The sequence below is a fragment of the Mastomys coucha genome, unplaced genomic scaffold (assembly GCF_008632895.1).
Source record: "Mastomys coucha isolate ucsf_1 unplaced genomic scaffold, UCSF_Mcou_1 pScaffold21, whole genome shotgun sequence".
NCBI lineage: Eukaryota > Metazoa > Chordata > Mammalia > Rodentia > Muridae > Mastomys > Mastomys coucha.
In genome coordinates, this window is record NW_022196904.1 from 164,152,220 (window position 1) to 164,167,468 (window position 15,249).

At 37.6% G+C, this 15,249-nt stretch overlaps 1 protein-coding gene across 1 annotated transcript in view; it reads left to right on the forward strand.

The window, feature by feature from the left end:
* The window catches only part of Pten (phosphatase and tensin homolog), a 64,961-nt gene that overhangs the window by 40,057 nt on the left and 9,655 nt on the right, over positions 1-15,249 (forward strand). Inside the window, exons 5-6 of the mRNA XM_031390108.1 lie at positions 954-1,192; positions 14,124-14,265. Of these exons, the coding sequence (XP_031245968.1) occupies positions 954-1,192; positions 14,124-14,265 (381 nt within the window). The remainder of the gene's footprint in view (positions 1-953; positions 1,193-14,123; positions 14,266-15,249) is intronic.

Here is a 15,249-nt window from a genome sequence, read left to right on the forward strand (position 1 = left end):
TTTTTTTTTTTTTTTAAATTTTAAGACAGGGTCTCAGTGTCCCAGAGTGACCTTGAACTCATTGTTTAGCTGACTTTAAAACTTGTGATTCCCTGATCCTCCTGCTTTCACCCTCCCATCCCCCCAAGAATTAGGATTACAGACTTGTACTACATCCTCATTTGTGTGTTTACTCAAAGCAGGGATGAGCCCAGGGCTTAGCAAGCACTTTGCGAACTAAGTTACATCCCTAGAGTTCATGCCAGGATTTAAGGATCTCAATTGGATAGAATCAAAGCAGATACTAGTAAGATAAAAACTAGTAGTGATAGAACTGAAGTCTTGCTTCCAGACAATAGCACCTTACCTTCAAAACTTAACTCTGACTATAGAGAACAAAGACGTTTTAGATTCTTAATTCATGTGAAAAAAAATCTGAAAACTAACTTGGCAAACTTACTTCAGTTGTATGTTTTTCTGAGTGATTAATCTTGTGTATATGCAATTATAATGTTTGTGAGACCATTTTAAAAATAAGTCACTGGGTAATTTTATTATGAGATAGAAAAGCCAGTCTTTTCCATAGTTGACTATTAGTATTCTTCAGAGCATGTCATACGATGACGTAGTCATGTCTGTTATCGCTCCTGTAGAAGTCACTGCTTGATAAGAGGCCTGGGTGACATGCGCTTGCATTCAGCTGTACTGATAGGCTGTGTGTTCCCTTCATACACAGACTCCTCCTTCCTGGATGAGGAACACAATGCTTGTTTCCTTGTCTAATGAATACATTTAAAAATTAGTAAAATACTTTCTTTAAAGTCTAGGTTTGATGAGTAATAAATTAAAATTTCCTGAAAGTTAGGCTGCTTTTAAGCACCAGTAAGTTTATAGATAACATTTTTAAAGTTAACTTATGTTTATTAATTAAAACTTTTAAATTTTCTTACACTGGGATTATCTTTTTGCAACAGTTGCACAGTATCCTTTTGAAGACCATAACCCACCACAGCTAGAACTTATCAAACCCTTCTGTGAAGATCTTGACCAATGGCTAAGTGAAGATGACAATCATGTTGCAGCAATTCACTGTAAAGCTGGAAAGGGACGGACTGGTGTAATGATTTGTGCATATTTATTGCATCGGGGCAAATTTTTAAAGGCACAAGAGGCCCTAGATTTTTATGGGGAAGTAAGGACCAGAGACAAAAAGGTAAGCTGTTCACTTCCCCTCCTCTTTGTGGACTAAGAATTTATAGAACAACCGGTTTCCAAACCTCTTGTTCCAACAAATAAAGTCTGAATCTACTTATAGCACGTGGGTGATGCTTTGAGAAACATTACATTGTGGTTATCCAGTTGTATCCACTTAGTGTATCCCTCAGCCCTGGTGTCCCTGCCCTCTTCCTTAACTGTACAGAGAACATCCGAGACCTACCTGGAGTAGGTGCTAGGCACATAGGATGGATTTTGATGACAATTTGAATGCCACTATCTAGTAAAGCACGGTATTTAATTTGATGTTATAATAAAACATTTTCTGATAGGGGTATTCACTAATATAGTAAACTAATCAAAGATTCATTGGTTATTCAGAAAACTAAAGACTGTTGAAAATGAGTGACATGTTTTGTCTATAGTAAAATTGAAAACAAAAGCAAATTCTTGTATTGCTTTTTCAGAGGACCCATTTTGTTAGATGGTGGAAATTCTAATATGTTTTTCTTTCTCCAAGGACAGTGCCTATATTACTTCAGATGAATTGAAAAGCTTAGGGTAGGAGTGAATGTGGCCTAACACAAGTTCATAAACTTACTTAACCTTTGAGTTGTTTTGCAGTCTTTTTGTAGACATTGTAAGTGACAGTAACAGTTTGCAATGTCAAGGGTTGGACATGGCTGCTCTGGGGAGTAAGACATTTGAAACTTGATTCTAGTATTAAATTTGGACTTGTGCCCCGCTGCCTCCTCTCTCTTCTGTCTTCTCCCTCTTCTACTCCATTCTTCCTCCTTCTCCTTTTTTTTTTTTTCTTTTTTGATCCCTGATTTTGTCTGGCTTAGCTTTGGGCCATGGCCATTACACTAAGGTCTGTGGCTGCAGCCGTCCTGGTGGGTCCTGAACTTCTCTTTCACCTGCTTTATCAAACCCTGTCATTGTAACTTTTGAGTTTGTATAAGGATATCAAGACTATTTATTGATGGGAGTTCACAAAATTACATCTTTAATGCAGTAAAAGTCATGAGCTGGAAAATCAGATTTAAGCTAGACACTCCTCAACTCTGATTCCTGATGAAATGTATAAATGTTCTGTTATTTGACATGTGTATAGTATATACATAACCATAAATTGTTGTTGGTAGCTTCCATTTGCCCTCAGACTTAAAAACAGAATAAAAAGGAACCTCTAACAAATTATGTCTTTTTTTGTTTGTTTGTTTGTTTTTTGTTGTTGTTGTTTTTTGTTTGTTTTTTGTTTTTTGTTTTTGGTTTTTTTTTTTTGTTTTGTTTTTGTTTTGGTTTTTTTGCTTTTTTCATGACAGGGTTTCTCAGTGTAGCCCTGGCTGTCCTGGAACTCACTCTGTAGACCAGGTTGGCCTTGAACTCAGAAATCCACCTGCCTCTGCCTCCCAAGTGCTGGGGTTAAAGGCGTGTGCCACCACCGCCTGGCACAAATTATGTCTTATTTCTCCCACTTAAAAGATCAGTACCCCTTACCTGAGAACAGCGGCTATCTGGATGGGTTGGTGAGAGGGCTGTGTTTACACAACTTTAAAAAGCAAGTTGAAAGCTTGTCATTGTTTGACTCTTATATCATCCTTGCTCTCCAGTGTTACTTTTATTCTCCATTGGTAAAAATAAATTATGAAATCTCATATCTCACATATGAAAGAAATATGGAACATATATGTTTTTTGACCAATTAAAGCAGACCAATTAAAATCTCTAAGACTAGATACGATTATGTATTAGTTTCTTTGCCTTCAAAATCATTAGCTGCGGGGCAGGAAAAGATTATAGACCATTTTAGTTTTCAGGGTAAAGCATTAGACTGCTTGACAGCACAGTGTTGTCTGGCTTCTGGATATCAGTGGACCTGGTGTGCAGTGAAGAGCTGCATAGTTCCTCGTGTCTGTTGACAAACTCTTGAGAATCTCTTGGTGGAACGTCCTGGCTCTCATGAATTCGGGTCTTTCACAGCAGTATGTTTTTCGTGACAAATCATGCACAGGCTATGATTTAAGTCTTATGTTCATCAGCAGGGGAACTTTTCACAACATTAGAAAAGAGTCTCTTAGGATTAATAGAATTTTGCTACCCAGAGGAATGAGTGACCAGGTCAGAGAGCTCAGCCACCTTTCCTAGTACAGGGAAACCAGAGGAGCTATAGGTGAAATTGCTACAGAGTATGGTGGGTTCTTGAGGGCGAGGGGTGTTCTTAGCCATTTTTATTTAACTTTTTTACATTAAGATTTTTTTAATACAAGTTTTGAGACTATAATAAATTATATAATGAGTGTAGTGTGTGTGTGTGTGTGTGTGTGTGTGTGTGTGTGTGTGTGTGTGTGACAAACTGTGGATGTGTTTTTAGGGCTTATCATTTGGATAACCAGTTGGTATGCTCTTCCCTCCTAGCATTTCTTAGTTACAAGCAGATCTTTTAGGCCTGGTCAGCTTTCTCCCATTCTAGCATGTCTGTTGTCTTCCTTGCTCAGCTCATGTTTGGTAGTCATGTTGATGAGACTTTATGGGTGTAGCTTCTGACAGTGCCAGTAGACAATCTCACAGCAGACTCCCTGATCCTCTGCCTCTTACAGTCTCTCTAACCCTTTTTCTACAATGATCCCTGAGCTGAAGGTGCAGGTGTTGTATTGTAGATGGCTCAGTTGGAACTAGGCTCTACAACTCTGCGTTTTGAACTGTTGTGGTTTTCTGCAGTGTACTCCTTGTGCTACTTAGAGAAATTTCCTTGATGAGGGTTAAAGCACTACACTTATCTATTGGTATAAAGATAAATTTAGAGTATAGTTATGGATTATGTTGATTTAGTAAATTAGTAGTTGTAGGTTCTCTTTCAAGATGCATGACTTCCCTAGCCCTAGGTAGTTTCCAGTACCAGGTGCAGTTTCTCTTTCTTCAAGGGGATTTAAAAATTTTATTTATTTATCCTCTGTCTGTCTGTCTGTATCTATCTATCCATTCACCCATTTAGGTATGCCTGAGAGACAGAGGCAAAGAAATGTCACCATTAAAAAAATTTTTTTTTCAAAAAGGACCCTTTCTTTAAAAGACCTTAAATTATTTGCTGATTAATTATTCATTTATTTTTATTGCCATGCATATATTTGATGGAAACTTTGCACTGATTACACTAAGAGTTCAATTACTAGTAAAGTGGTACTTCTGTCTGTGGCCTGCTTCATGCTTTGAGAGAGCAATGTTGGCTTTGGAGACATGGAGGAGACGATTTGACTGAAGCCGTGCAGCTCTCAGTCATTTCCTGCTAGGAGCCTCAGCTACTTGACTTTTTTTTCTGTTTTTGTTTGCTTGTTTGTTGTTATTGTTTTGATTTTTCTTTCTCTTTCTCCCATTCCCCTTTTGTGATGGTGAGGATTGAGTTTAGGGCCTTATACATGGACATACATTCTACCAGTAAGCTAATCCTCAGCCCTTGTCTGTCTGACTCATCATGTTAAAAAACTACATGACCCTTTTGTTTTGCTTTGATGCTGTTTGATGCTGTTTGTTTGCTAGTTCAGACAAGGGTTTTTACTTGAGACAAATAATGGGTGTGGGGTTGCCTAGGCTTCTAAGCTCTGCTATCCCCATCCTGTCTTTCTCCCTTCACTTCTTCAGAATTGTCAGTGTGTGTAGAGAGTGATGAGATGCTGGCGTAGTTTGTCTCATTATGTTCAAGGTTAAGAGCAAGACTTGAACTTTCCTGTAAGTTTCTCTGTTTCCAGGCCAGGGTAAATGCAGGAATTCAGGTTAGGCATAGGGGGCCCAGATTAGGTGCAGGAGGCCAGGTTAGGCTTGGGAGGCCCACCTCAGAAGCTGAGGTCTCATGGTAATCTGCAGTATAAAGACACACTAGACTTACAGTCTGGTGGCATCAGTTCTGTTTCCCTCTAGAAAAGAGGAGACAGTGTTTGTGGAAGTGACAAGAAGCCTTGGGAAATGTTACAAAGTAGGGCCAGAGTAAAAAGATATTTATGAGTGAAATGTGAAGCTTCTGGTGTCATTTGGTGAAATGTAATAATACCTGTGTCCTCCATAGAACTGTTCTTAGCAGCAGACACTCTCCATCTCTTGGCCATTTCTCCCACATGAAAATGATACTCTAATGTAAATAGAAGATGCAGAGCTGTGCACATTATTAGAGATGTAGCTGGTGCATTTGATGTTTAGCCATTGTGTTATACTAAGACTCCTTAAGTAATTTAACATCTTACAGCCACATCAGTAGGATCTACTGTGCTTAGCTGATGCATAATTAATATACCTAGACAAGTGTTTTAGATGTTTATACACAGACCTAAAGGAGAATCCTTATGTTTCCTGCCTTCATTCTTTATTATTTAAAAACAAGAAAGAATTTATGAACAAATATTGTTGACCAAGCTGTGTTTTACTAAAATGGTTGCTTTTGCATTTTAGGCTACAGTAGCATTAGAAACCTACATACAGATAAAAGCTTTAAGATTATTCCTTCCCCAGGAATGCTTTTTTTATAGATTACATCAAGGCCCAGAAAAAGTGAACTGTAGTGATCAGAATTGGTGGCAGAGTTCAGTTCAGAGTTCAGGTGTCAGTTCGTGACAGCATTTAGAGTAGAAACAAGTCTCTTACTGTGTTGTTAAATTTCTCTGTATGTTATCAAGCTTACAGATTCTGAACTGCAAAGGCAACTCTGAAACACATTGAGGATATTACCTCTTTATAGGCTTTCCTGAAAGGTTCCGTGTTTGTTGCTGATGGTTTGCAAAGGCTTCTCAGTTTTATGCTTTTCTTTATAAATTGTAGTGTTTAATAACCCTCCAGATTAAAATCTTAGAGTGTTTAATCTCCAGGTTAAGCTAAAATCTCCAGGGTGAGATTGCTAGTTTTGTAACTATAATGCTGTGCATTTCCTTATAATTTTTGCAACTTAATCTTCTCAAAGCTTTTAAATGTAAAGAGAAATGGCTTTTATAGGAAAAATGGCATTTATAGGAAGAGAATGGAACTAGAAGTCATTATTTTAAGTAAAACATTTGATCAGAAAAACTTGTTTTCTCTCATGGGAAGAACCTAGATTGGAGGTATGCATACCGTCAAACTAGAATGGAGACCTTTGGGGGAGGGAGATCTGAAGGGAAGATGGTGAAGGGAAGAGTGGAACCTGCTCCACACAGGAATGCAGAAGAGGAACTATTTAGGGAGGGAGGTGACTCAGAAGGAAGTGCAGCCATACCTCTATGTGGAAATGTCCTAGTGAAACTCGCTAGTAACAAAGCATAAACAATGAAACAAACCTTCAAAGGCACACTCCTTGGCTGATGCTCAGAGTGCAATGATGGATACGTTTTAGCTTGCTTTCCTTGCAAGAAACTTAACTGAGCATAGTAAAGCTGCTTTAATACAACTGAGAAATTCATCCTGGAAGAATCTTACAGAATTGACTACTCAGAGTGGCCACGTATGCAGTGGAATCCTGCTTGTATGCTAGCTAGGAGTCCCTCTGCTTACCCTTGTGCTACTTGTGTTTGGTGTCTCTGCATTTATATTTCGTGACTGTAAGTGTGAACTTCTGGAGATTAAGACTTAAATCTGCTTTATAGTTTTTAAGAGATTAATATTACTAGAATTGTCTGCATTATTTTGTTTATATTTGTAATTTTAACTATGGAGGTACCATAAGAAGCTGAAGAAATTTGTATTCTGGTACAGAATCTTCATCTTTCTTTTATGTTAAAGGAGGAGGCAATTGGCCTGTTGTGAAAAAAAATTGTATGTAGACTTTGCTTAAAGTAGTTTTGCTTTTGCTTACAGTACTTTCTCAAAGTAGTGTAATCAGGTCTTGACAGGTGCAGGTTGGATTTGGGAGCCGACCATAAAATGTAGCATTGTGTTCTTTGCTGGAACAGTACTTCAGGTTTTGAATATTGCAATGAAGTTCAACAGTTGCTACTTCCTATAAAGAAAAAATAACCCAACGGTGAAGTAATTGCTCAAGGGAATAAAGACTCATACCTTTATTCAGTAACAATGTTACCCACTTCACTGGAAATTAGTTACTTGTAGAGTTGATAGTTTGCTTTATGAAAAGGTAGCAAATTATCCAAACCCAAAGTCATTGAGGATAATTCCTGACTGACCATACTTGCACCCCCTACCCCCCAGCCCTGCCTGCTGTAAATTACCTTCTGGGGTTGGTTCCCACTTGTTCTTTGCTGTTTGCAAATGCACTTAGATTTCAGTGCTGTAATGCAGTATGTAAACTATGAAGAAAGAGTAAGACCTTTCCAGAATGCTAGTGAGTGCAGATTTTGGAATGATTTCCCAAACTTGAGAGAAAGACACTGTCACTAACCACACTTAGCCACTGCTCTTCCCAGCCTTCAGCAGTGGCAAGGAAAATAATCTTAATGCCTGTTTTCTTTTATTAAACTTTTAAGGGAAAAGATTGAAAAGATTTCAGTTTTCTTTGCTTTCAAATTGGCTATTAGAAAGGTATGTGTGTTTTGAGTGAGTGTGTGTGTGTGTGTGTGTGTGTGTGAGAGAGAGAGAGAGAGAGAGAGAGAGAGAGAGAAAGAGAGAGAGAAAGAGAGAATGTGTATGTGATTAGCTCACTACCTCAGTTTGTCAACTTTACTAAAGTAATGATAAGCTTAATTTCAAGAAATTTCACTATTTTCTGTGACGAGTGAACTTTTATAACCTATTATCAATGTTTTTTTATTAAACTCCCTCATGAAAATTCCTTGCTTAGTCCTTATTTTTAAACCAAACAGGTTATAGTTACTGTTGTTAAGCAAAAAACTCAGTGTAATTTTCTTGTAATATCAATTATCATGTGTTCTCTTCTGATGCATACTGTTGGGGCTGTTATCTAGCAGTCCATAGATTCATAAAGCTGTGCAATTTTATGCTTTGAAAGATTTAAGCGATATTAATACAAAGCCCATCTGCCAAGACCACACTGCCTTAAATCATAGTGTTTCTTTGTCACACTCAAAACCTGGCTTCCTAATTTTGAACCTTGTATTCGCCCTGCTATACTAAGCTCTACTTAATTTTTTTCCTTTTCTCTTTGATTCCTAAAATAAAAACTAACAGCAAAAAAAGAGAAAAATTGCTGTTTTGAATGTGCGAGTTTTTCAGTTTTATGTTAGAGAAACCCGAAAAAGAGACAGAAGACAAAGAGGGAGACATTTATCGACTAGTATAACCTAAATGGTTGGGTCTGGCTCTAAATGCTCAGTAGATGTCAAGAATCTCTCCTTTCTACACTCTTCCCTTTTTCTTTCTTGCCTATGTTTATTCAGATAGGATCTTTGCAAGTAATACCAAGCTGTGGTCCCCTAGCCTTAGGCTTGCACTCCTAGCTAACTGAAATGGGAAAAGAACACCCATTTGATGAGACGTTCCTAGAATAGGTTCTGATTTCCCAGGTTTAAAGGGTATACCTTTTTTTTTTTGTTTTTTTTCCCCTTTTTTGAGACAGGGTTTCTCTGTGTAGTCCTGGCTGTCCTGGAACTCACTCTGTAGACCAGGCTAGCCTCGAACTCAGAAATCCACCTGCCTCTGCCTCCCAAGTGCTGGGATTAAAGGCGTGCACCACCACTGCCTGGCTGATTTTTTTTTTTTTTTAAAGATTTATTTATTTTAAGTATTTAAGTACGCTGTAGCTGTCTTCAGACACACCAGAAGAGGGCATCGGATCCCATTACAGATGGTTGTGAGTCACCATGTGGTTGCTGGGAATTGGACTCATGACCTCTGGAAGAGCAATCAGTGCTCTTAACCACTGAGCCATCTCTCCAACCCACATCTACCTCTTTTTTGAACCAAATATTTTTCTAGTGAGTGGAATCTTCTTAGAAAGTCATCTGAATTGAAGAATAGGCCCAACACCCATAAACCACAAAACTATCATTATAGCTTCTAAAGAAAATCCAGGTGAGGAAAGAGTGTTGGCTAGAATTGATCTGTGTCACCTTTGTGGCAGAGATTCTGTAAGTTATGGTTCATAGAACTGAAGCATTATATATTCCCAACTTTAGAGGTTCTTTATACAGGGAAAACTGAATTAAGAGACGTTATGGCTTCATTCAAGTCACATAGCATTCCTGTTTTCAGGTCACCTGAGCCAGATTCATTTAGGTCTGATACTTCATATGAGCAAGATAAGCATGTGCAGTCCTACCCGTTTCTTATTAAAGAAGAGGCCACAAGGCTGGCCACAGTGTGCTTGGAATCCCAGCACTTGGCAGGTGGAGTCAAGAGGATCAGGAGTCAAAGCCACCATCAGATACTGTAGCATGTTTGAGGCTAGCCCTCCCCCCGGAAGGAAATTGAGGTTGTCATGGTTGACTGGGGAGTCAAAGAGGCCTGTAATCTCCACTGTTGGAGCCTGAAGCAATAGGTACCCACTTTGAGGCTAGCCTGGGGTATGTAATGAGACCCTGTCTTAAAACATGTGACTGTATATACCCTGCAGTGTTATGGGAATAATAGAAATGTGTTTTGAACATTGGAAAGTAGCTACAATAACTACTATTTGTTGTCATAATATTAATAACCACATTCTTTTGTTTATTGAATTATTGCTTTGTTATTTATTGTGGTCATTCAGAACGTAGGTTTCCTCTTCAAGCAAATACTTTTTAGGTTGAAACATTTATATTACTTAGGAGTTTAGACATGGAAAATATTTTTCAGTTCACTAGGAAAGTTTGCTCAAGTAGAGAATTACTTCTTTAAGAAATCTAAGTTGTGAATTTACCTTATAGAAGATCATCGAGATTCTGAATACATAGAAGATGAACATACATTACATATTGTATTGTTCCATGCTAATCCAGTATAGTAGTCTTATGGCAGTATTATAAATCTCAAAGATGTGTGTCCTCCATATAAGTCTGTTTTTCAAAGAGCCAACCACACAAGGTAGTACACACCTTAAATCCCTAGCACTTGGGAAGCAGGGGCAGGTGGATCTCTATGAATTCCAAGACCCAAGAGAAACTTGTCTTGAAAAACCAAAAGAGAAAAAGTAATTAGCATCAAGTAGCCAAGGCTTAAAAAAAGAAGAATTAATGAAAAACACACTAGGAAAATGTAAAATTCCAAAGCAGGTGACAGGCATTTAGTCTGAATAAATAATAAAAACCATAAAACTGGTCAAAGATGTAATTTTACACTAACACAGGAGATACATCATATAGACACTAAGATGTTATGAACTTCTGTGCCAAAAGGATTCAGATTTGTTAAGCAAAAGCTATAAAAGGAAAATAAAAAGATATACTCTAAGGAGGCACAAAGTAAAATATGTACACACTGAAGAAGGTAATAAAATTAGCACCTAAATGCTTCGAGGTATCCATTTACTTAGGTTAGTAACTCATTAGACAGACTGACTACAGACCCCCACAAGCCTTGATAGCAGAGCCCTATTACCTGTTCTTGATGACAGTTGAGTAGAGCTGCAGTTTAAAGTTTAATTCAAGTCGGTATGGAAATTTACGGCCATTTTCTTAAATAATTTTTGAGCCATTTGAAGAAAGATACATTGATTATTCACCAGTAGAAAATAAAACAAAAATATAAATGAGTGAACTGAGGAAACAATGAACTATTTGGACTAGCAAATCGAACACTGACTACAAGAAACAGAGCTGGTGTTTTTTGAATAGTGCTGACAGTTAAATCTGGGTTTTTGTAACTGACTCAAAGACAAATAATGTAGCACATGTTTGTGTTCACCTAGACAGTTAAATCCTAGCTGGTGGACAGCGCTCTGGCCTCCCCTTGCTGCCTAGGCCTTGCGTAGTTCAGGCTTCCCTCTGCTCCACCACTGCCTCTGAGCTCTGTGAGCTGTGTTCACACAACTGCTGTTGATCTGAGTACTGTTCACTTACATATCAACCCAGCTCTTTTCAAAAGGACGGTCATATAATTGGTATCCTTCCCATCACTTGAGAAAGCCTATAATGTTGAGAACTGTTTATTGCTGTACACAAATGTAAAATGTGTACCAAAAACTAGAGAGCAAGAGAAATGCCATCTGAACATTATCAGCTACTAACTTGACAACCCTCTGGTATCAACTTGCATTGAGTTTCTTTTAAATAATTGTTTAAAGATTTTACGATCGGGTCTCATGTGGCCCAGGGGTTAACTTTGACCCAGAGTGTCTCATCTTCTCAAGAGCTGCAACTGCAGGCATGTGCTACCACATGCTTTATACAGCTTAAATTTTCTTTAATCTTTTGGCTAGAAATAAATTAATATGGTTCAGAAATTTATGTTGTTAAAAACAACTGTCCTCATCCATTTCCTGCCTACTGATTTCCCCTAACTTGATTAGCTATGCTATACCCTGACCTCCACAACTGTCAGTGATAACTTTGCTCTAATAGGAACTTTATATTAAATTTAAACATTAAGGATACTCCTTAATGTTAATGCTTTGTAACAGTTCTTCAAATTAGCATGGCCTTGCTAGTTTTTTAAAAAAGAAAATATTCCATGCAGTGGCATTGCATGCCTTTACTGCTAGCACTCAGGAGACAGAGGCAGAGAGGTCTCTGTGAGTCTGTGAGTTTGAGGCCAGCCTGGTCTACAGAGCAAGTTCCAGGACAGCCAGAGCTACACAAAGAGGAATTCCAGCTTAAAAAAAAAACATAAAGAAAAATATAGAGAAATAAAATTTCACCTATTCCAACATTTATACAACTATCATTTCTATGACTGTTACTTAGTATTTGTAATTTTTTTGGTTTATTTAAACTTCTTTTGTATAACTGAATTTACTGTTTTATCCTCATGTAAATTCTATTAAGGAGGTTCATGTTATTGCATTCACTTTTTTAAAGAAGCCAATCAAAGTTTGTATTTAGTTAGACAGAATTCAAATATAAGCTTTGACTATTTAGTCTGTGATTTTTCACTCTAGCCAAAATCTTAAATTGCCAATCATGATTTCAAGTGGTTTATATCCATTTTTGTTCGTTCGTTTTTGTTTTTGAGACGGGGCTTCTCTTTGTAGCCCTGGTTGCCTTGGAATGCACAGAGACCCATCAGCTTCTTTCTTCCTCCTGAGTTCTGGGATTAAAGTCGTATATTGCCACTTATACATTTTGATACACATATAGAGCAGAGGGACAGTGAAAGACAGAGAAAGAGAATGGGGTCAGAGCCTACATTCCTGCATTTGCTAATCGCTGTCTTTCTTTTATCCCTTTTACCTTTTAAGCTGTCTTCTTCCCCCTTAGAAGAGTGTTTATGTCTAGAGTTCTTATCACAAAAGAAGTTTAGATGCCATCAGTAGATTAAAGAGCATTGTAACATAAAATACCCATTTTCTGCAGTTCTGTTTGTTGAGACTGGACCTCACATAGGTCATGCTGGCCTTAAGCTTACTATCTTGGTACCCAAGTACTGAGATTCCAAGAGGATACTGCCATGCCAAAACTGCTATTTATTTTAAACTGTTAGACTTAATACTTATTATTTGCCTTATATTGATTTTTTTACTAAGTTGTATTATGAGTAGAAAAATATTAATTCATTAGTAAATGAATTATTACACACATGGTGTGTGTCTGTCTGTTGTCGGTCTGTGTAGGAACGATCAGATGTTCCTTGGGATGTCCATCCTCTGGTGCCATCCGTCTTGTTCAGTCAGGGTCTCTCATTGGTCTGGAATTCACCAAGTAGGCTAGGCTAGCTATCCTGTGAATCCCAAGAATCTGCCTGTCTCTGCTTGCCCAGTGCTGAAGTTAGAAGCACATATGGTTACATGGTGCCTTTTAAAAATGTGTATATGCATGGGGGTATGTTGGCTGAAGTGACAGCTCAGTGGTTTTGAGCATTGTTGTTTTTGCAGAGGACCCAGGTTAATTCCTAGTACCTACACAATGGCTTTCAAACATCTGTTAACTCCAGTTCTGTGGCATGCCTTCTGGTTTCTGTGGGCACCAGGTATACATATGGCACTCATACATATATGTAGGCAAAACACTCACAATATATTTAAAAAAGAACTAAAAAAAAATATGCATGGGTTTTGGGTTGTTCATGCTTACTGATTGAGTCATTTCAGCCTCAGGTGTGGGTGATGTGTGTGGAAAAGTAGAGATTGATTGATTGGTTGGTTGATTGGTTGATTGATTGATTGATTTCTGTCTGGCCTTGAACTGTATACGTCCTGGACTGGTTTGGAACAGCAGTCCTTTGCTTCAGGTCCTTTAGTGGTGGGACACCATTCCTGGTTAGGTTCCCCTTTTAAATGTTACATGAATTATGTCTTTTAAATATTTGTAATATTTTCTAAGCCATTCTATGTTTCCCTAATGTCTCCAAGGAATGGTTATATCATAAGGATACCCTTAGTGCCTCTCGTAACAGGTTGTATTGAGTGTGTTTAGCATTCAGCTGCATACTCTTTTTTTTTTTTGGACTCTAAGGTCAGAATCTCATTTTTTCCTGCTTTTTCTGCATAGAGGCAGCACATTTCTCTAGTGTGCTGATTCTGATATATATGCTTTTGCTTAGAAAGTAGGTAAGCAGGTTTGTGAAGACGGCATGCCTAATAAATCCGTCTGTGTGAGGAACCTTGGTAGTACAGAGACCATTGGCTGTCTGAACACGCAGTGCCTGCCTTTGCTTATTGGGTTCATAGATCAGAGCATTATTTAATATTTGAATAAATGAGGTTTTTAATAACTGTATTTTAAGAATATCTGATATTTCCCTTTTCTTTTGTTATTGCTCTTATTTATTCTAATATTGAGTTAGATTTAAATGTTAATCACTTAAGAAGAAACTTTGAGATAACCCAGTTATAGCAGTTTTGTATAATAACTTTAATGAAATTTTACTTTTGAATTTGACTTATTTTTCTTTTGTTTCCCACGCCCCTCCCCTGGGTCTGTCAGGGAGTAACTATTCCCAGTCAGAGGCGCTATGTATATTATTATAGCTACCTGTTAAAGAATCACCTGGATTACAGACCAGTGGCACTGTTGTTTCACAAGATGATGTTTGAAACTATTCCAATGTTCAGTGGCGGAACTTGCAGTAAGTAGTCTAAATTCTCATCCATTTGTGTGTTGGAAAACTTTTTTTAAAACCATATCTAAATGTATATGTAAACGTTTAGAAATAAACTTACCAGGTTAAAACTTATTTATGTAAGAGTGTATTTCTGACTTGGATGTGCCATCTCCTCACTGAGCTTGCTTGTTAGTAAAATAAAGAAGTCTTGATAGTCTGAAGTCATAGCGTCTGCTTGTGATTTTTCTTACCTTAGCAGCTGTTGGCCTACCTCCCACCAACCATCGTCATTTTGATCTTGTTCTCCTTTTCTGCTGTTCTTTGCTAGAGTTCTTAGCTAAGAACTCTAGGAATAAGAAGCCCAGTACCTGGACCCAGAGCAACTACTTAATGAAGGGAGAATAGATAAGTATGGAAAATATATAGGGAGTTTTATACAGCCCTGTAAGGCCAAGCTGCTGCAATATCTTTTTTCTGTAACAGTTTTTTTTTTTTTTAAACACTGAATGTGTAAGTGCCACCGGGTGGGGGGTGGTCGGTCATGTTTTACACTTAGGATATTTTATTTGTATTTTCAACGTAATGTCCTAGAATCAGATAAATGTCACTTATTAAAATCCCTTGATATTATTTTACGAATGTTTGCAATTTGTCAGTGATTTTAGTTTTTCGTCTCCATGAAATACTTAGGTATGTCTTTTCTAAAATAATTTTTATATAGAAAATCAATTTCTTTGTCAGATAGGTATGATTGCGCATGAGTATGGCAACTTTGTTAAGGGCCCCTGATTTATTTATATAGCTTGTTGGAAAGTTCTTAGGAACTTTCATATTGATTAATTATATTAGTATAATTTTTAAAATGTAAGTACAAGGCACAATGGACTATTGAAAGCAATTGGCCTAGGAACTTCACTAAGTTCATTGAGAAGGGAAAGGATGAGAACTCATGTTCTTCCTGTAGTTTAGGTATCAGTGTGAGAGCCGAGCAGAGGCAGGATGGAGGTA